The sequence below is a fragment of the Mesoplodon densirostris genome, chromosome 12, assembly GCF_025265405.1.
Source record: "Mesoplodon densirostris isolate mMesDen1 chromosome 12, mMesDen1 primary haplotype, whole genome shotgun sequence".
Lineage (NCBI taxonomy): Eukaryota > Metazoa > Chordata > Mammalia > Artiodactyla > Ziphiidae > Mesoplodon > Mesoplodon densirostris.
In genome coordinates, this window is record NC_082672.1 from 33,904,422 (window position 1) to 33,926,392 (window position 21,971).

A 21,971-nucleotide genomic window follows, 5' to 3' on the forward strand; every position below is an offset into this window, starting at 1 on the left:
TCAGTAATATAAATGTAAGCTTTATGCTTCCCCAACATGCCCTGCTGACAATAACAGAATTTCCTGAAACTACCTGGTAAGATAAGAGTGCTACTGGAATCCTTGTGATTAATTAAGCATGACAACAATTTTTAGCTTATAGAATTGAGGCACTTAAGTGATCACATCAAAGCAATAATCTTTACAACAAAGTCTAGAATAGAAAATTAATAGGCTATAATAGATCAAAATAAAAACAGACTGTTACTTAAAATATCTTATTTTACAACTTTGACAATATTACAATATTGAGTGGGGCAGTAGATAGTCTCTGAGGCAAACGCACCTCAAATCAAATTCTGGCTGTGTCTTTAAATAGCTAAGTTACCTTATAATTACAAGCATATTATTTTTCTCCACTATTTTTTACACAAATGGTGGTCATATACACACTATTCTACTTCTAGGTTTAATTACTTAACCATATACCTTGGATTATTCCATATTCGTAGACAAGAACTTCTTTTCTTATTTATAGTTTTATAGTGTTTGACTGTGTGTATGTACCAAAGTTCACTTAATCAGTCTCTCAGTGACAGACATTTTTGTGTTTATCACAAACATTTATGAATGAATAACTTTGCATTTCACATGTTTATATATACCAGTAGGAAAAAATTCCCAGAGGAGAAATATATAAGCACATGTGCATTTGTAGCTTTGGTAAAGATTTCTAAATTAGTTTTCTTGGATTGCATCAATATGTATCTCCACTACCAATATTATAAGATCTTTGTCGTTTAAAAATCTTACTAATGCTGTGCTATCCATTTTGCCATTTTGCTCTCTTTTCCAAGATAAATGACAATTTCTCAGTGTAGTTGTATTATGAGTCAGGTTGTACATTGTTTCATATACCTAAGAGCCATGTGTATTTCTTTTCTATGAACGGTTCATTCATATCTGTTGCCCATTTCTTTATTGAACTGTTGGTCTTTCTTATCAATTTCTATAACTTCTTTAGATATTAGATTAGGCTTTTGTTTGCAATAAATTAAAACAAAATGAGAATTATCAAATTTTAAAAATAATTGATATTTTACTTGATTTTTTGCTAAGGCTGCCACAATAAAACCATAAACTAAGTGTCTTAATAAACAGAAATTCATTGTCTCACAGTTCTAAAGGATACAAGTCCAAAATCAAGGTGTTGGCATTGTTGGTTCCTTCTGAAGGCTGTGAGAAAAGGATCTGTTTTATGCCTCTTTCCTTGGCTTGTAGATGGCTGTCTTCATGTTCACATGGCATTCTCCTTGTATGAGTATCTGTCTCCAAATTTTCCCTTTTTATAAGGATATCAGTCATATCGAGTTTGGGTCTACCTTAATGACCTCATTTTAACTTGGTACATTATAGCTGCAGGGTGTTGATGCTGTTTATAATGCCTATAAAATTAACTTCCCTAATCAGTTATTGATGGACAGAAATCTTAAATCCCTTTAAATACTTCAGTAAAGCAGGAATAGTTAGATACTTAATCACGTCATTTACTTGGAAAGACATGAAGTGATGCTTGTTTGATTTATTTTGGTACCTTCAAGATAAAGTGTAAAACACTCTGCTGGTTTCTCAAAAATCTAGATAACTGATTTAGTTTTTTTCACATTTCCATAAAGCTGCTGTTTAAGTTACATAATCTACTTACTTGCTAAAATCAACTCTCTGTGATTGTCCATTTTTATTTTTATTGCTACCTTATCTTTACCACCACCAGATGCTATATCAGATAGCAATAATAAGCAAGGGACAAAGCGTTTTAACAAGTGTCTTATATTGATACAAAGATTACCTCTGTATAAATTACTGCAGCATACAACTACAGAAATTCTCAAAGCAATTGACATTCATGAACAGCTTCTGCATGCTAAGGGCATTTTTGAGGGCTTTGTACTATTCTGAGGAGGTGCTGGAACTCTCAATTTGCAGATATTGAAAGTAAGTCTCAACTAAATAATGGGATGTGTCAAGATTACAAAACTAATAAGGAAGAGATGCAGCATTTGAATCAGATCTGTGAAAGGCATAAGGATCAAAACACTGAAAATAACTTACCAGAGCCTCCCCATGCATAAATAATAGCTTTCAATCAAGAGCAAGATGGTGGGAAAGGATGGGACACAGGTATGTATAGAAAATGAAAATGAAGAAAGAAAATAACTACTCCTTTAGTAGTCCACAATCAAGATGTCAGCAGGATTGGTCTCCTCTGAGGGCTGTGAGAGAAGGAGCTGCTCCAGACCTCTCTCCTTGGCTTACAGATGGCCATCATCCTTCTATACATATCTGGATTCCATCCTTCTCCACCATCTTGCTCTTCTCCCACTACCAACAATTAAGCAGCATACACTGGGTTACCTACAAAAACCCAGTAGATAAAACACTCTGACCATGATAGGTTCAGAAAGGGCATAATACTGCCCCGCTAAACTACAACAGCAATAGTTAGTGGGTCTGATCTATTGCAAGTGGCAGAGGCCAGCACACTGGAGGTTTGTCCCACAAGGACTTGGGCTAGTACATCAGAACCAGCAATCCACTGGTTCCCTATAGTTCTTTATTGAGCTGCACATGAAACACGGGTGTAAAAGTGTTATTGAAAAGGATATAGTAAAAATGTAATGTTTTCCATTAAGATTTGATTGAAACTTTCAAATTGATGGTGGTTTTGCTTTCTTTACTTTTGAGATAAGGAATGGGGGTTTCATGGTCTTCCATTTTACAATTCCAAATAAAAAATTATACAGAGTACCCAAATTTCTATTTTCACCTTGTGTGTTTTGTCGTTCATTTGATAACCATTGTGTTAAACCCTAAGGCTAAAGAGGTGACCAGCCTGAGGTCCCATGGTAGGTGGCAATCCGTGGAAAGCATTATTAAACTTTTGTGTTACTCTTAGTTTCTTTTTGTAGGGACAAATTTCATCTGCTATCATATTCCTTTTACTGGAAGAACTGCCTACATTTCTTCTAGTGATATATTGGTGAAAAAGTATCTCAGCCTTTATTTCTCTGGAATACTCTTTGTTTTGCCTTCCTTTTTCAAAGATATTTTGGCCTGGTAAAAAATTCTAGATTAATAATTTTTGTTTGTTTGCTGTTGTTTCTCCCCCCACCCCCGATATTTTAAAATATCTCTGTACTATATTCTGGCTCTTGTGATGTCTAAGAATCTTCTATCTTATATTTGTTCTTCTGTTCATGTTGTGTCTTTCTTTCTCTGGCTGCTTTTAAGATCTTCTCTTTATCTCGATCACTGTTTGTTTTTCTAATAATTTGGTTCTGATGTACTTTGACATTATTTCCTTATAATTTGGGGTCTGTTTCTGTTGACTGATTTTTCTCCTGGTTATGGCTCATATGCCCCCGCTTGGTCATTTTTTATTTGATGCCAGACATGTTAGATTTTACTTTGTTGGGTGCTGAATTTTGTTGTAATTAATTAAATAGTATTGGATTTTGTTCTGGTATGCAGTTTTGGAATAAAGTGGTTTCTTTTAAGGTCAGCTTTTAAGGTTTGTTAAGGTGGGTTAGAGCAGCCTGTAGTCTGGGGCTAATTTAGCCCTTCTACTAGGACAGTACTAAGTATTTTACTGGAGTCGTCTCTATTATGACACTGTTCCCCTTTAGGTCATGGGAAAATGAGCTAGGAATTTTTTCTCATTACTTTTTGGTAGTTCTTCCATCAACATTAGATAGGTAGTTTTCTGCCATCCAAGTCAATATTCAGCCAGGTTGTAAGTTTCCTTTACATCTTTACAGATATCTGGATTGATTCTCTCTTCTCTCTCTCTCTCTCTCTCTCATTTTCTCTCCACCTTCCTTTTCCCTAATATTCTGTCCCACAAGTTCTAGCTTCCTGGGCTTCCCTGAACTCCAATCTCCCTCTTTCAAACAATGTTGTTTGGGTTTTCCCTCAATGCATTTCACCTTGGAAACTACACCCAGGCAACAATCTTAGCAGCTGTTAAGCCTGAACTCATCTATTTCTTTTTTCTCAGGGATCACAGTCCTACACCATCTGCTGTCCAGTGTCTAAAAACTCTTGTTTGACACTTTTTCTCAAGTTTTCTTGTTGTTTAAGAAACATTTATTCAATCATGGTCAGAAGCAAAAATCCAAGATATTGTCTTTGAAAAGCTTTTTTAGTATGATTTTTGAAATTGTAGTCTTTGATTCAACTAGAGTTTATTTTTATGTATAATATGAGGTAGAGATGGTTATTTTTTTCCTCTTTAGAAAACCAGTGGTACCAGTAGCATTTATTATATGGTCTACCTTATTGTCATTGATCTGCAATATCTGTATTGTTAAAAATCAAGTATCCATATATGCATGGGATATTTCTGGGCTATTTTTTTCAGCTCTATTGAGCATTTTTAACCTATTTTCTCACCGACAGCACTTTGTCTCAGTCATTATTTCTTTTTTAAAATGAGTCCTAAGTCTTTATATCAGGTAAGTTTTGATTAATACTCCATTTCCAGCTTTCTTTAGGATTTCCTTTAATTATTTTTGGCCCTTTGGTTTTCTGTATAGATTCTATCCTTGGTACTTTTATTACTTATTGCTATTATAAAGCACTTCTTTTTTTGTTAAGTTTTTTTTTTTTTAAATGGAGTACTGTTGCTTTACAATATTGTGTTAGTTTCTACTGCACAGCAAAGTGAATCAGCTATTCGTATACATATATCCCCTGTTTTCTGGATTTCCTTCCCATTTAGGTCACCACAGAACACTGAGTAGGGTTCTTTGTGCTATACAGTAGGTTCTCATTAGTTATCTATTTTATACATAGGATCAGTAATGTATATATGTCAATCCTAATCTCTCAATTCATCCCAACAGCCCCCCCTTCCCCCTTGGTGTCCATACATTTGTTCTCTATGTCTGTGTCTCTATTTCTGCTTTGTAAATAAGATGGTCTACATAGAGGACTTATTTTTAAAGTGTTGTTTTAACTGGTTTTTGCTGATGTAAAGAAACACAATCGACTTTTATATATTAACTTTGTATACAGTCTTTCTTGATTCACCTATTAATAATTTATCTTCTGAGTTCACAAAGCAGATAATCATATCATCTACAAATGGCAGTTTTATTTCTTCCTTTTCAATCTCTGTATCTTTTATTTTTTATCTTACTGCACTCTCCAAATATTCTAGTACAATGTTAAATAAAAGTGGTCAGAGTGAAAATTGCTTGTGATCTTAAAGAATTCGTTCAACATAGATGCTATTCATTTTTGTGTAGATACTCTTCATCAGATGAAGAAGTGCCTTTCCAATCCTAGTCTGCAAAATTTTTAAAACATCATGAATCATTATTTAACTTTAACTATTTCTTTTTCTACCTCTATCGAAATATTTTTTCCCTCTCCTTTAATCAGTCAATATTGTCAATTACTTACACTGACTTTTTGATATTAAACCAACATTGAACTCCTATGATAAAAGTAACCTGGCCAATTTAGTTTTACCATTTTTATACATTATAGATTCTGATTGTTCATGCTTTGGTTAGGATGTTTGCATCTATTTTCATGAATGAGTTTGAACAGGGATTTCCTTTTTCATACCTCCCTGATATCCAGCATATTAAGCCACATAAAATTGCTTGAGGAGTAGTCCTCACTGTTCTGTTCTCTGGAAACCTTGTAAGATTGAAAAAACTTTTTAAGGTTTGAAATGTGATTGAACAAAATAAACAAAAGTAAACAAAATACTTGTTTTCTTTATGGGAAGAACTTTTTGGCTACTGTTTCAATTGCTTTAATATTCATATCACTTTTCACATTTTTCCATTTGAGTCAGTCTTATTAATTTTCATTATTGTAGAAATTTGACTTTGAGTCCTCATAGGTAGGCTAATTTTGTATAGTAGACATTACCAGAACTATGGGCAATAAATGAGTTCTTGAGTTCTTTTGTTTGCTTTTTAATAATATGTTTCCTCATTTGCCCCTAACAATTCATTTGGTTTATTCTTGACAACAGATCTTCTTCTAGTACTACTCCACTACCAAATCATTTTTTATATGATCTCATTTATGGAATAAAAATTCAATCACAGTTGATTTATACTACTTACTTTTATGGAGCTACCGTTCACCACATACATAATACTTTCTTAATTAATCCATTTAATCTAAGACTTAAATTGAAGGACATTAAGGATGAGGGAGAGAGTTTGACCTTTACTTCTGAATAATTTTGAGGAATGTGGAGCAAAGAAGTCAGAAATACAAATTATGCTGCTAAAAGGAGAGTGGATCATGCTTATTAGTAAGTTTTTAGTTTTTTTTTTAACCAAGATTGAAATCATCTTTCAGTTCTAACTTAAATCCCAACTCAAGAGTCATTTCTGAGCCATCTAATGAAAACTATTCTGTTGTTGTTAAAAATGTAGCATTGATCACAAAATATTTGTGAAGTTCCTTTTATGTAACAAGGACTACCCTGTCCTGTAAATCTCAAACATCAATCTCCTTCAAATCCACAGCTTTAATTAGGGATCTGAGGGGTAGAACTGAAAGTCAAGGAAACACAGCAAAGAAATACCAGAGATTACTTTTAGAACCAGATCCTATTTTGTCTGCAGACTCATAATGTGCATCTTAAGCTAAACTGTAGGTATTCTTGGCAACTACATGAAACAATTTAAAAGTTTCTCTGAGCTAGAAACAGAAAAAGATAGTATAATGTTGTAGAAAATAAACATTGTTTTGTAAAGACCACATCACACAAGATTAATTTAATAACACTCAGAGAGAGATTTTCAAACCTTAATGGTAATGCGGGAACAGTAGATAGGCCAAGTCAGATTCTCAGGGAACTTTACAGATGGGAAGAGAATTGCTTTTGGAAGCTGCAGTATCTATTTCAGACCACTAGGGTAACCTTAATTAAATGACCATTTCAATGTTCCAATAGCATTTAGTTTACTAAAGCAGTAAATTAAAGTAAATTAAAGTAAATTAAAGTAAAGCAGTCACAAACCCTGGCTCAAGAATTAATGATTGAAAGGATGTGAACATGTAGTGACAAAAATAGCAGTTGGGCCAGGAGAATTGGTAAGAACTTAAACAATAAATCAGCCATATGACAGTCACAGAATCTTTAGTCCCTCCCTGAAACACCTAGATAACTGTATCTGATGCACATTTCCTGAGTTGTTTTACAGATGCTAAAACCCCCACCAAATGGAAGAAGTTAACTACTTAATGACCATAAGCACTAGCCCACAGACTTATTGAACCTGAAGATTGATAATGTTAAGCCCTGTGACACTACCCTGTTATCTCGCCATCAACCAATCAGAGAATTGTGCTCAGGCTGATCACACACCAGGCAACTTCCCTCCATCACTTTGCCTTTAAAATCACTTCAAGGATTTTGGGTCTTTTGAGCATGAGCCACCCCATTCTCCTTGCTTGGCCCTGCAATAAACCTTTCTCAGCTCCAACTCTGATGATTTGGTTTGTTTGGCTTCACTGTGTGTTGGGCACAAAAACTTGCAATTGACAATAAGATCATGGAAATTTTTTAAGTGGGTAGTATAAAAATGTGCTACTTTTTTCTACGCCTCATCCACCATCCACATACATAACTATATTCACTTATGTACTCCTCATTAGTCCAAAGAGGAACTGTAGTCAATAAAAATGTTTCTTAAGATGAAAAGTATTCCTTCGCTAAATTGGCTAGTGCTCTTGAGTTTAATTATGATCAGGCAGGTTTCTATGTTAGCAAAGTGTATCCCAAGTGAGAATAGTTTTACTATTTGGGGTTAGGTTACCCAAAAAAAGGAAGACTGGCATGTGGCACCTTCATTATAACAATATGTACAACACATCTCCCTTCTGTTAGAAGTGGGCTTATAACCAAGTAACTTGGAAAATGTTTAAAAATTGGTTATATAAATATTTAGGAAAAGCTAATAGCATCTCATAAATATATACATTTTTTGACTTAGGAATTAACAATAAAAAGGCAGAGGAGGGATCATGTACCCACAGCCCCCTGGTCATGGATGTAAATGAAATTCAGTATTTAAGCAGATGTACTAGTTTCTTGATATACTATTTCTGTCAGATTCAGGCAATGGCTCTGATTCCTACAGCAATTACTGGTAAAGAATTTAGCCTCAACTATTTAGAAAAGTGGCTTTACTGGATTTACAAACAAGGGCTTACAATTTTCCATTTCCTTAGCAAGATATCAAATCAACCAAGCTAAGCATGTCATCATGACTGTAATTTATGTGATATAACATGACAGTTAAGATGTACTGTGGTAATTTGTGAGAGTTGGCAGTATTATTGTAGTATCAGAAATTTATATGGTTCAGTTATTAAGGCGAATTATTTCATTCATACTGAGATATCTGACTGTAAACCACAGAGGGATTTCACATTACATTTAAAAATGTCTTCCATATTCAAACAATTTGTACACCCTGTTACCATTATTTTGTTCACTGAATGGAAACTGAAGCACAGGCAAGCACAGCTTTTTGATGTGAAAATGATGTGTGGGGGACATGAAGTACTTCGTTGTGGGTGGATATAAGAAGCAGTTCAGCCAGGATAAGGGAAGTTATCTTTGGGAACCAACAACTATGAACAGGATGTCCAAATCCTTTGCTCTGATGCTATTTAATATCGCATTTGCTTGCTTTCCTTCTGTCAGTTTGATTTTCAGCCAACAGAAAGCAAAAGCATATGACCAAAGAAGAAATGATGGAAAATATGGTAAAGCATATACTATTTAAAAACTATCTGTAAGTAAATTTTTCCATTGTAAGAAAAGTAAGACCTCTGAAACTCATCCAATGACTCTTCACTAAACTCCTCAGAGCAGTTAGAAAAAAAGACAGTTTATGTATGTATTTATTTTTTTGGCAATTTTAAGCTATAGACATTCAAGTCGTATGTGCTATTTTATTCCTGTCAGGGATTCAGGAAGTTCCTAAATAGAATAGGATAGAATGACTTCTTGTTGGAAAGGGCTTTGAAGTAAAAGTTTAATTGGATTTTATTACAGATAGAAAATTTTATGCAATATGCACTGTCTCTTTAAAAATACATATTCAATGAAAAAGTGTTTTATTCATTTACACATTTTTCATAATGGTATTCAGAAGCTTGTAAAAATAAGAAACAAGCCACGAATTAAAATGTTTTCAGTCAGCTAAAACCACTAGTTCCCATTCATATGAACTAGTAAGGTTTTCTATCTCAATACTCACACGCCACTATTAATATATTTTAATTTATTTAATCAATGAAGATTTCTTCAAAAGTAATGCTATATTCTTATAGATGAAAACTAGGCTTAAATAGCATCAACTTGCTAGCGAATTTTTCTCGGACTGTCACAATTTCTGGTGTGATTAGGTGACTTAACTATTAGCTGAAAAGGTATTAAGTTCCACAGACCAAGCAAATATTCCCACTTAGAATTACTATATCAAATTTTGTTTCCAACAAATTGTTAAGCAAAATAAAATAAAATAAAATGATAAAAGCCAAGGAACCTATCTAGATAAAGTTAATCCACAACAGGCCGGGATGGGGGGGGGAACACCTGCATTTCTGAGATTGCTACATTTGTTTATCTGTGTGTGTTTTTATATGTGTGTGAGTGGGCTTGGAAACAAACATGTGCTTTCAGTCTGGCACTTCTCTTAGGATAGTTCTCTTCCTGAGCTCCAGGAAATATGGTGTTTATATAAGCTTCATGGCAAGCATTAAATTAGTTGTGTAATAAATTTCATTTCCAGTTAACATTCAGACAAGGTAGAAAAAGTAGCTCTCTTGAATATCAGTTTTGAAATGAAATATAGACGGATGAGAAAAACTTCATTAAGTATTGCACCATAGACAACTCTAGAAAAACAACTATTTCAGGTAAACATAACACCGTCTCTTCCAATATCTATAATTTGTTTTGCAAAAAAGTATCCTAGAGGCTTCATTAATCTATTTGTAGATTCAAAATGTTGACACAGAACAGCAACTATGTAGAGTTGTGAAGTAGGGATGCTGTGGCCCATGGGGCAGGGTGGAAATGTCCAACTTAATCTGATTTAGCTGTTTCCAGCAATTCAATACAGTATACATTTGATTTTATCTGTCTTTCAAGAAAGACTAAATAAAACCCATTATTCTTATTGATCAGTTAAAGCAAAGTAGCATGAAGCAAGCACTATCTGGACTTACTTTGTTTCCCAGATACAGAGCTGGTGCACTCCAGTAGTAGCTCTGGGGCAGGGCTTGTCGGGCCTCCACGCTGCTGATGCTGATCTGCTGATGTGGATCTAAGTCATCCTGCTGTGGAGTCACTCGAATGTGGCCAGAGATGTCAGTCAGATACCAGCCACTCATGTCTTGTATCTTAAAGAAAACACACAACCATCATTACTTAGGGAAAAAAAAACCCACCCACTTCTTTTCTCTTTCATATTCCTGTAGTCTTCATTTTTTGAAAATTAAAAATGCAAGAACTATGAAAGTTTAGAAAAATATGAGAGTTGTGAATATCATTACACTTATCAGATGTACTCAACTCTAGGTACCAATTATTTTTTTGCTTGATGTTTCTAAGAGTTTGGATGGTACGATATAGTAACCTGCTTTTATTGATCCAATGTGCTTTTTCAAAATTATGATTACAAATACTTCTTTCTTAAAAATAGAAACTCATTCAAAATCACACGTAATGTTATATAAATTATCAAATAGTTGAACTTTGATTTTCATGTTTTTCACTCCACTAGTAATTTCCTGTTTCTTATAGAAAAATTTATTTCAAAAGGTGTTACGTATGTGTTTGTAAAGCAGAGGAAGAAAAAAGATATGAAAGGTAGCTTTTCATTTAATATTTCCTTCCTTTTCATATATTTATGAAATTTAAATTTAAACTTTGAGGCTCAAGGGCATTTGAATCTACCAGCTCACAATACTGTACCTATTCCTTCCCATGAGGTTGGAAGTGTTGTAGGAACTCCTAGCCTAGATCCTTGGCCCAGAGAAGGAAGGAGCCTTTAAGGGGGAATTAGGGAATACATGATGATTTGCTTTTCCATGTTTATACTCCAGCCATGGGTGGGCATACAGCTACAATTCAAAACCATCCAGCCTCGTCAGGACAAAACACTGGATACTGGGGTTTGTGGCTACCAGGGGCCCACTAGATGTGTGTGAGCTGCTTGGTGTTGTAGGTGATGGGGAGCAGAATGGTAATGGTGATAATATGTGGATGAAATGTTTTTTAAAATTTCTTCGTGTAGAGGTCATTTGATTCTGCATCTCCCAAAGCTGTGGAATTGCTGGGACTGCCCTGGTCAAAGAAAGAGAGATTAAGTAAAAGCTTATGGGATAGCCACACTACAAGATACATATTACTTCCTTCTCTTCCCTTTCCAACATCATCATCAGACATTCTAAGACATCCCAGTGAGATTCAGAGAAGGTTCTTTCCAGAAGACCTACTGAAATGCAAATATCAATGGACCTAGTTTCTGAAGAACAAAGCTGAGTTCTACCTCTGTTCCTCTGCTAACCATAAAACTTTAGTACATTAATAGAACAGTCTAGAGGGTGAGGTGCGACTCTACAAACAAAAGAAAGAAGTTAGACTAGATGTTCATATGTTGTTGGTTCTACATAATCTGCTCCAAAAGCTATGCATTTGATAAAGTATGTATAGATTCAAATTTAGGTATGAGAGTACAATCAGAAACTACTCATAATATTTCAGACTTTAAAAGCAATACAGGCAGAGAAAATTTTCATAGTTGTGTTAAGGATTAGTTAGCTGACTGAAGTTGAAAGGCAAGAGTAGTGTTTGAAAGACAGTTTTATTAAAATAGTGATCTTTGTAAAACCCAACCCTAATCATAATAGTCTCCTGCTAAAATCCTCCAGTGACTCTCCAAGGATAAGAACTCAAATGCTCAGTAAACTCTGCCCTACATGGTATAGTTTCTCATTCACTCTGTAGGTTTCTTTTTCTTTCCCCAGCCTGTTTCTTGTTACTCTGTACTCCTAAGTGCTGCCACATAGGCTATTTGAAATTCCCAAAGGTCCTCTTTTATAAGGAGACAAATCGCTGTCTGTGAAGGGTTGAAAAGGCAATAGGAGTATGATGAGCAGTGAAGGTGGGAAGGGAAACATGTTTATGTTTATGGTAGAGGTAGAATATCCCAGTAACTACTAAACAGGTAATAATTTGGACTTTTTCAAATCAATTAAGAATGAAGGTATTGTTCATATTCAGTGTCTCCTTTTAATGAAGAAACGGCTCTGGCAACATCAAATCACGACTAATGGCTGGTGGGTAATATGTACCATGTATATAGTTATTAAAGGAGTTTTTATGAATGGGTATCCCAAAAATACTGGTGAGTGAAATACATAATCTTTCATAGCACAGTCTGATGTTTTCTCTGTTGAATCATCTGCCCTTGAGGCTAAAGCAACATTAATTCCGTTACTGCTTCACATAATAATCATGGACACCGGAAAGGCTAGTGTTGACTTATTCTAAGAGGTTCCAGTGTACACATCGGTACAAATAAAATCCTAGAGGCTTTGGTCAAAGAGGCACAACTAGCATTTGAAAGAAAATTCTATCACTTCTTCATGATAAGTTTAAGTAGAAGCTCACTACACGAAAAATAATTAATTTCTTATAGAAGGAAAACAACAACAATAGCAAGAAGCCCCGTGGAGCAGCACATAGGATTCAAAGGCTGTTGCTTACATTGCCATAGGTCCAGTAGGAGCTCTGACATCTGTCTGAAACCCCTGAACAGAAACACTCATCACAACCTTTATGATTATCCTCTTGCAAATTGAAGAAGCCGAATTTGCAACGACTACAGTCTCCTCCTTCGACATTTTCCTATAAATAGAGAGGTGGGTTAGCAACAGAGGTGCCCTTCAAAATGGAGCATTGTCTCTATTTCCATTTATGAAAAATATAAGCTTTCTATTCTTCATTTTACCTCTTAGCCTTATTTAAAGTATAATGATATTTAAAAAAATCTTCTCAAAAGCTTCTTATTAAGTTATATGCTGTCCTAACCACACTGATGGGAAATAATTTGGATTCTAATCTACAGCAGTAAGTTACAATTTGATCTTCATTTCTGTCAAGGGTATGGAGTAAATGTCATGATAAATATAGCAATAAGTTAGACATTTGGTTTACTATTTACTGTTCTATGCTGTTGAAGTACGTCCTCTTAGGAACACATGATATATGATAAAAATAAAAGACATTAAGCTAATACATGGATGTAGAATAGAACATTGAAATTATACAGATGGTAAAATACTTTTCACTCCACATATGAAAAATACATATATTTGAAACAAGCATAAGAATCTGACAGGTAGAGAAACTGGGGCAGATAGTTATACTATTTCCCTGATGAGATCCAGTAGGAAGGGAGGCAAATTTTCCCCGGTTAATTTTCAGTGTTTCTTTTTTTTTTTTTTTTTTTTTTTTTTTTGCTGTACGCGGGCCTCTCACTGCTGTGGCCTCTCCCGTTGCGGAGCACAGGCTCCGGACACACAGGCTCCGCGGCCATGGCTCGCGGGCCCAGCCGCTCCGCAGCATGTGGGATCCTCCGGGATCGGGGCACGAACCCGTGTCCCCTGCATCGGCAGGCGGACTCCCAACCACTGCGCCACCAGGGAGGCCCCAGTGTTTCTTTTAACCTGCTGGTATAGCCAGTTAAACATATAGTAACATTATGGGAAAAAATAGTTCCCATTCAGTGACTGCTCCCCAAATTGGTTTCATTAATCCTAGGCCCAATACACTGAAAAATTATTTGTTTATAGGTGGGATTCAAGCCAGGGAAAGCTGACTATATGATGAAAAACTGGGAAGGGTATAATCTCTCAATTTAAAGAATGGTTAATCTTGACTAATGTCTTCTCAATGAAAGTTCCCTGCTTTCCAGGAAACAGATTCTCAATATTCCCCACACACGAAATTGCTCCACATTTTCCCTCTTCCTTGAATTCCCTTATTACTTCAATTCTGAAGCTTTCCTTTTCCTTAGAGAACTAACTTCTCTCTCAAATGTGTTCCCACTGCCCCTTACACATTGCTCTATTCTAACCACAAAAATGTACTGCTGTATCTTCTAAGATTATTCTCTCCAGCTACATACCATAATCCGTTCAGAGGTAGAACCCTGTCTTACTTACTTCTATAGTACCAGAAAATGGCAGTGTTCCTGGTACAACACTGAGAACTAGCTTAATAAATTAAGTTTAAATAAGTCTCTTGGGGGTCATATTTTTCACCTAGTAGATGTTTCATAAAAACATTTTTGAATAAAGCAAGATTGGTCAGAAGATAGGATAATAAAATCTGAGAACATGGGGGAAAGACAGAAGAGGGAAGAACAATAGAGAAAAAAATAGACAAATTTATAAAAAAATAAACAAAGAAGTTCTCCTTGTATCCAAGAGAATAATTTATTTGAAAGTAACTTTTGGGGTCAATTTCTATGAGCTATTTACCACCTCAACCATTTCTACACTGCCGGGAGCCTAAACAAAGAGGCATCTCTAGGCCCGTTTCATGTGTCAAATTTTAGCCTCCCAATATGTACACAGATTTAATGACTGCACTGATATTCTTGCTAGTTTTTGTTTCTAAGGTAAATTTCAGATTTTTTGAGATGGTAGATGTCAACAAAACTAATCAAACTAATTTCAGACCTAAGGTGACAAATAAATCCCCCAAACCCTGAAGTTGAGAGCGTCTTCAGAAGAGTACACAGGCAGGAAAGATGAAACATATCTATAATCATAATTTAGCTTATCCTGTTGAAGACACAGTACAGCTGTTCTGTACACTGTGTTCTTACGTGGTTGGTCTAATCTACTTTCATTTACTCTAATTTGAAAGCTTGGAATACCACTTTTCTGAGATTCAGACTGAGTTCAACAATTAGATACTTTTAGACATTAGTTACATTTTCTGTAGCTACATTTTCACCTGGCAATATGACCTTGAAAAGTAATGATTAAATAATAGCAATATTCAATTTAATTTAATAAACTGAAGCATCACATTAGGGTAGACAATCTAGGGACTATAAAGATGGGTGAGTCAAGGTCTCTGTTTTTACAAGCCAGCATCTAGAGTTGGGTAAAAAGATACATTTACAATCAAACTTAATGCAAGGTGGAATATGAAAAGGTCATCTCAGAAATAAATTAACTTATGGAAACACAGAGGAGGAGGGGCTAGTTTCTGCTATGAAGGCCTGAGGAGGATTTATGAAGGAGTGGGATTTGACTTAAACTTTGGAGCATGGTTTAAAAATTCGACATGTTGGAGGGGACAGAATAGAGGCCTATGTTAGTAAAGATATTAGGAATAAGAAATAATTCAAAGCTTAGTTTGACTTCTGGGGTTACTGGAGACTGAGTAAATAAGGCCAGTTATATGAGGACTCCATATCTACTTAATTGACCCCAAATAAAAACCCTGGACACCAAGACTTGGGTGAGTTCTCCTGGTTGGTAATACCTCACATGTGTTGTTACATACTGTCGCTGGGAGAATTTTGTATGTATGATTTTACTGGGAGAGGATAACTGGAAGTTTGTTCTTTGTCTCTCCTTGATTCTTCCCTATGCACCTTTTGTCTTTGCTGATTTTAATCTGTATCCTTTTCACTTTAATAAACCACAAGTATAACAGCTTTTCAGAGTTCTGAATCCTTCTAGTGAATCACTGAAAATGAGTGTTGTCTTGAGTCCCCCAACACACCACAGTAAAGATAATAGGATGTCTACACCTATAAGAACAGGTTAGCCAACTGGTAGTTTTACTTTGTTTATTGTGACAAATCTTTGAGGTAAAATATTTTAGATCCTGCTACAGGTCCTCAAGCTAATCCTATACTCAATTCACTTCAACCCTCTTCACAAGCAATTATCAACTCAAAAATTTGCAAAGACCTTATATAATATTGTATAGCACCCCAGCTTGAAGCCACCACTTTAAGTTTCTAGACTTCTACTTTTTCAGTCCTGAGTCTATACCATACTTTTTCTTTATTTCATATTTTCTCTAGCTCCTAATCAGATTGAGCTAGACTCATTCAGTTGAAAAGTTCTTGGTTCTGACTTTTCTCTAGCTCTACTACAGTCCAATATTAAGCCAACACTAAATAGTAAATATGGTGGATATAGCACCTACTTATATGTGTGTCCTTATGGACTGGTTAAAGAGTCTTTTGAAGCTGGTAGGAAAATGAAGAATCAGGGAGAACATCTTTTTAGCACCCTAGCACTCTGCTTTCTGGACATGTATAGAATTAATTTGTTATATCAAGTTCTACTTCCTTTTTAGTTTTTTAATCTCCCTTGAGAGAGTAATTTAAGGACTGTGTCTCCAGAGTTTTCTTTACAAAGATACTAGTTTTAAAACAGTGATTACTAGAGGACATTACAGTTTGATATTTAATAAATTTTAGATTTTTAGAGTGGCACAATTCAAACACAGAAGCATGGTGTTCCAGGACTTTTATTGCACCTTCATAGAGACAGAGGTTCCCCACTTTCTAGTAGTTTGCTAATACATGTGATCTTGGAAGCTTGGGTCTCAATTCTTTTTATGGGTTCCCAGGTACATAATTGCTTTTTCAAAACTTCTTTATGACTCATCAACAACTGTCATCCATGAAGCAACCCCTGATTGTATTCCTAATTTATTTTCAGCTTGATGGGTAAGTTTTATGGGTAAGTTCGTTAAGCATTTTAATTTCCTTTGCTATCAATATCAAATTATTAATAAATGCTCTGTATATCACTTCTCACTGTTTCTTTATTCTCTGTTATTATTCATTCATCAAATCATAGCTGAGCTACTACATATAAGGCATTATATGAAATGCCAGAGGGAACATAAAAAATGCCCTCAAGACAATTATAGCAAAGGAAGTAAGAATGTGGACAAATAAGTATAATATAAGGCACAAGGGAGTTACTGCCCTAAGAGGAGTATTGTGTACGTACTCTGGATCTGACACCGGATTTATGACCAAAGTTCTCCAACCCCTGAAAGAAGAATAAGACAGAAAAGCCACAAGGCTGAAAGAAAAAGGTGTATCCCAAGGTTTGCATGATAGGAGTAAAATAGGCTACTGCAGCACTGTTCTCTTTAATTAGAATGTTAACAGATGTAAGAATGTCTATTGTAGGTCTTTTAAATCAATCAATCAGTCCAAACAGTAAAACCACTGTTTCTGTTCTTTTCTTGCCACTTATATTACTAAGATCTTCAAAGGCAAATACCTTATAATGTGTCATCGGGCCTCCCTGGTGGCGCAAGTGGTTAAGAGTCCGCCTGCCGATGCAGGGGATACGGGTTCGTGCCCCGGTCTGGGAGGATCCCATATGCCGCGGAGCGGCTGGGCCCGTGAGCCATGGCCGCTGGGCCTGCGCATCCGGAGCCTGTGCTCCGCAACGGGAGAGGCCACAACAGTGAGAGGCCCACATACCGCAAAAAAAAAAGGAAAAAAAATGTGTCACCATCCAACTCAGTTGCTAAAGCACGGATGTGAAAACAATTGATCCTGAATACCTAATAATGATGGTGAGAGTCTGTGACTTCTAGCCCAAATATTATTTTAGTCATTATGAGACTTCTCTTTCCTTTAGCTATTATCCTATCACTTCTTTGTACGGATCAACTTTAAAAAGAATTGTTAACATGTAATTTAATACAAATTTTAAAAGTTGTTTTAACTGTTTATCTAAACAAAATGGGGTCTAATCTATTCTCTCTCTCAGCATTTCAAATGGATAGCTCTTGTCAATCCAGTAAATTTATTTTAATATTTTATTTATTTAGAGTTCAATAGTGATTCTTTCTAATTTACAAATTTAATGGTTATTTTTATACCTAAACCTATGAAATAGGTAATTTCCAGAATGCTCCAGACTTAATTTCCAGAATGCTCAGACTTCCACTCTAGAGATTAACATTCCCTTATATGACCATATTTTCCTAAAAACAAATATTCTCATTTTTTCATTTCTAAACCATTACTCCAGTTGGTTATATTAACAAAAATTAAACAGGAACTAATGAGAGTTAATTATTTTTTCATTGTCAAATATTAGTCCACATAATAATATTTTTATTCTCTTACGTATCATGATAATAAAAAGTGTCACTTCAGACCAGTGGTTCTCAACCTAGTTTTTATTATCTTATCCCTAAGGAGACTCTTTAGTCATTTTTTTCATAATCATCTCCACCATGAAATTTTAATTCTACAGATATACTGCATGTGCTGATGTACTGTGTGAATATGTTTGCCTTATACATAAAATGGATATGATATTTTTGCCCCAAGAACAAATTTTCATCCCCTTAGAGAGAAATATGTGCTTTATATACATATTTCTGTTGAACATATTTAGCTGAGTATCTAATTAGATATTTTGTGGCCTACCCTACAAAAAATATATGTAATAACTGCCCTTTTTGTCTTTAGTACTTTTTTTTTCCCTAAAAACAAAGTTGAATTAGAAAAATCTGACTAGGTTCTTTTTCTTGAAGTGAGATATTGTTGGGTTGACATCAGTTTTCTTTTTGCTATAGTTTCCTTAGCACAGTTTCTCTCTTGAGAAATATAGTCACAATAGTTTCCCTGTATTCTTTCTTATGAAGCCAGCTTCTTATAAATTAGGAACAACTTCAACAGTACATGTTTATCTGTGATTGTTAGCCAACTGGGAATTCTACTGACAAAGTTACCAGGAATATCTCCAGTGACATTTAAGTTATTTTTTGTGATAATTGCTTTGGAAATTTTGCAGTCATGCTTGTTTATTGGGGTGTTTGTAGTCAATTACAGATTTTCCTGTTATGGCCTTCATTCTAATGTATCCTAGTATTAAAAGAAGTTAACAAAAGAAGGATAATTAGATAATTAGCATTATTTCTTGAGTGTTTACTCATTAAATATACTGTTTCAAGGCTAAATAATAAATACTTGGTGGGTTAGAAAGAGACAGAGAAGAAAATAAATGAAAATTTAGTTCTCACTTTTATAACCTTAACTTTTAATATTAGAAAGAAACAATATTTTTGAACTGTAACTGTTGCAAGAGACAAATTCTGTTATATACCTTTTATGCTAAAAATTTTACATCTGTAATTTAGATTTGGGATCAAATATATAAATCGAATGCTCTTGTAAAAATGCCCTGGGTTCGAGCCTAACAAGTTAAAGAGGTAATCATTCCTGTACATAAATGGAAAAGAGGAGGGAAACTCAAACCAATAAAAATATTAGCATACACCATAAAAATCTCATTGGGGAAAAGAATGGAAACTTATCTCTACTTGTAAAAAACAATATAAATAATAAAAAATTAATCCAGCAGGTATTTATAATTATACTTTATATTTGCACAGGGCTTCAATGTTATAATTACACCTATTGAGAGCTGGGCAAGAAAGATTTAATATCATTTTATGGATTAAGAAATATGAATCAGACAGTTCAAGCAATTGTCAAAGCTTCACACGTTTTTTAGTTTTCTCCTTTCCTTCTTTTTAATGTATGAGCCACTGTGTTATCTTCTTATTTTTTAATGATGAAGAAAATATACAGAATTGATGCCATCACAGAGGTGCAATAGACATTAAATGGATTGCAAATTGTGAAAAGATCATAAAGGAAAAGAAAAAGGTGACAAGTGACTATGGCAGAAGAACGATTTATACCAGGGGATAAAGGATAGCTTTGCTGATAAGCAGAACTGAGCCTTGAAAAATGCCTAGGTAAGCAAAGGGAAAAGGTCAGAGTGAGGTTTTCCCAGCAGTCTGAATAGAATCTGTAAAATTACAGAGTTAGAAAGAGGTTGACGAGTCAAGAAATTTAAGCAAGGCTGGAAGACAGTGACTGAAGCTCAAGAATATTCTGGTAAGGTAAACCAAGGTCAGATCACATCATTTTGTGCATCAGTAAGAACTTAATGTAAAGTGCAATAAAAAACCCAAAGCAAAACAAGATGAAAATACAGATTTTGATTTCTAGTCTTTGACTTCACTATTTATCGTTCCATTATGACTTTGATAAAAATAAAAGCACATGTTCCTACCTAGATCAAGGTCTATTTATATTATTTATCAGATCCTGGAATCCAACTGACTTTGGATACACAATATAATACCAAACTTCAAAAGAGCCAATTTTTAGCATGTAGTACTTAAAATGAACAAATACCAAGAGTCAGAACAGCATTTACATTTACTTGATTTGTCATATATCTGAGATTGTCTTATCTCTTGTAATTTACCAGAAGAGAGAGGAATTTTCAAAATTTTAATAATGCATAACAATTAGTAAATACTTTTGTGTTGCATTGTTTTCATATTTTGAAATATAACTAGGATGGGGTGCTCAGTAATACCATTATCTAAAGAAGGATATAACAGAAAATCTTATGTGTAGAGGTAATAGTATTTGACAATGTATTAAGCGAGAAATTTTGTTCACCTCTTTTTAAATCAGGAAATCCTTTTTTTCCTTCAATTAGAGAAAGTTTAAATCTTGAATTATTTTAAAGCATTAGAAAAGTACATATAATATGATAATTATCCACTACCCACAACCTAGAGGTAAAAATATGAATATTTTCCCAAGTGTGCTTCAGCTAGTTTTAAAGAAATAAAGCTTAAGCACATTTGAATCTCACTTCTCTCACTGCACTTCTATCCTATTCCTTCCCTCTTTCTCTAGAGTTAACTATTATTCTGAAATTAGTACACATCATAACAGTGTATTTAAATTTTTAAAATTGATATTTGTGTGCTCATAGAATGTTTTATGTTTTACAACTTTACATAAATGATAACATAATGGCATTTTTTTCCTTCACTTCACTTGAAATTTATCAGTGTTTTTATACATAAGACCTATTTCACTCACTCGAGTTGTTTCTTGTACCAGATTACTTGAATATATTATAATTTATTTTTCTTCTTTATGGATATTTAGATTTTTCCTAATTTTCATTATAACAAGTAGGTCTATGTTGAACATCTTTTACATGCTTTTATATGCCTCTTTATACACGTTATATAAGATTCTTTTGGGGTAAACATCTAGATATTGAGTTGCTGGCTGACAGGTTTTTAATATCTTTAATGATACTAGATAATGCCATATTGGCCTCCTAAGTAGTGGTACTAATTCATCCTAATAACAGCATTTCCACTTCGCCAGATTTTTACCAGCACTTGATATTAGCAGCTATCTCCCCATTTTAAATATTACTTTATGGTCTTCAATAATCTTTTAAAAAACACCTGTACTTGAGAACATTTATTTCTAAGCACCACATAGTTTTGTTACTATTCTAAATGTTTTTATTACATTTCCTAATTGGTTATCACTAGTGTATAGAAATGCTACTGCTTTTTATAGACTGATTCTTGTATTCTGCAATCCAGTGAAACTCTTCTGGGTTCAAAATTCTTTGACTAAAGTACATATATTCTGAGAAGTTTTTTCAGTGAAGTTGAACTATTAGAGGGAAACACAATAATCTGATATTTGTCTCTAGTTTTAATATTTTTCTCTTTGTCTTGATTAGTGTCTTGATTATTAAGCCCTGCTGGTGGTCTTTTTTTTTTTTATCTTCTTCAAAGGATGTACAATTTTCTTTAATTCTACATAATTCTTTACTCCTTCATTATTTCTTGAATATTGTTTCTCCCCAATTTCATCTAATATCTTCTTTGGCCAGTCCTATTAAATTTTATGTTGTTTTTTATCATTCTATCAGCCATGCCACTTAGCATCTCATATTTTTATTTCTTTATCTCCCTAGGACAATTTACAAGTAATTTCCTCCATTCTGTATTTCTGATTCTC

The 21,971-nt window shown here is 34.4% G+C and overlaps 1 protein-coding gene across 1 annotated transcript in view; it reads right to left on the reverse strand.

Moving 5' to 3' along the window:
- The window catches only part of LAMA2 (laminin subunit alpha 2), a 614,367-nt gene that overhangs the window by 299,176 nt on the left and 293,220 nt on the right, over nucleotides 1-21,971 (reverse strand). Inside the window, exons 11-12 of the mRNA XM_060114490.1 lie at nucleotides 12,803-12,943; nucleotides 10,258-10,431 (exon numbers count right to left, since the gene is read on the reverse strand). Of these exons, the coding sequence (XP_059970473.1) occupies nucleotides 10,258-10,431; nucleotides 12,803-12,943 (315 nt within the window). The remainder of the gene's footprint in view (nucleotides 1-10,257; nucleotides 10,432-12,802; nucleotides 12,944-21,971) is intronic.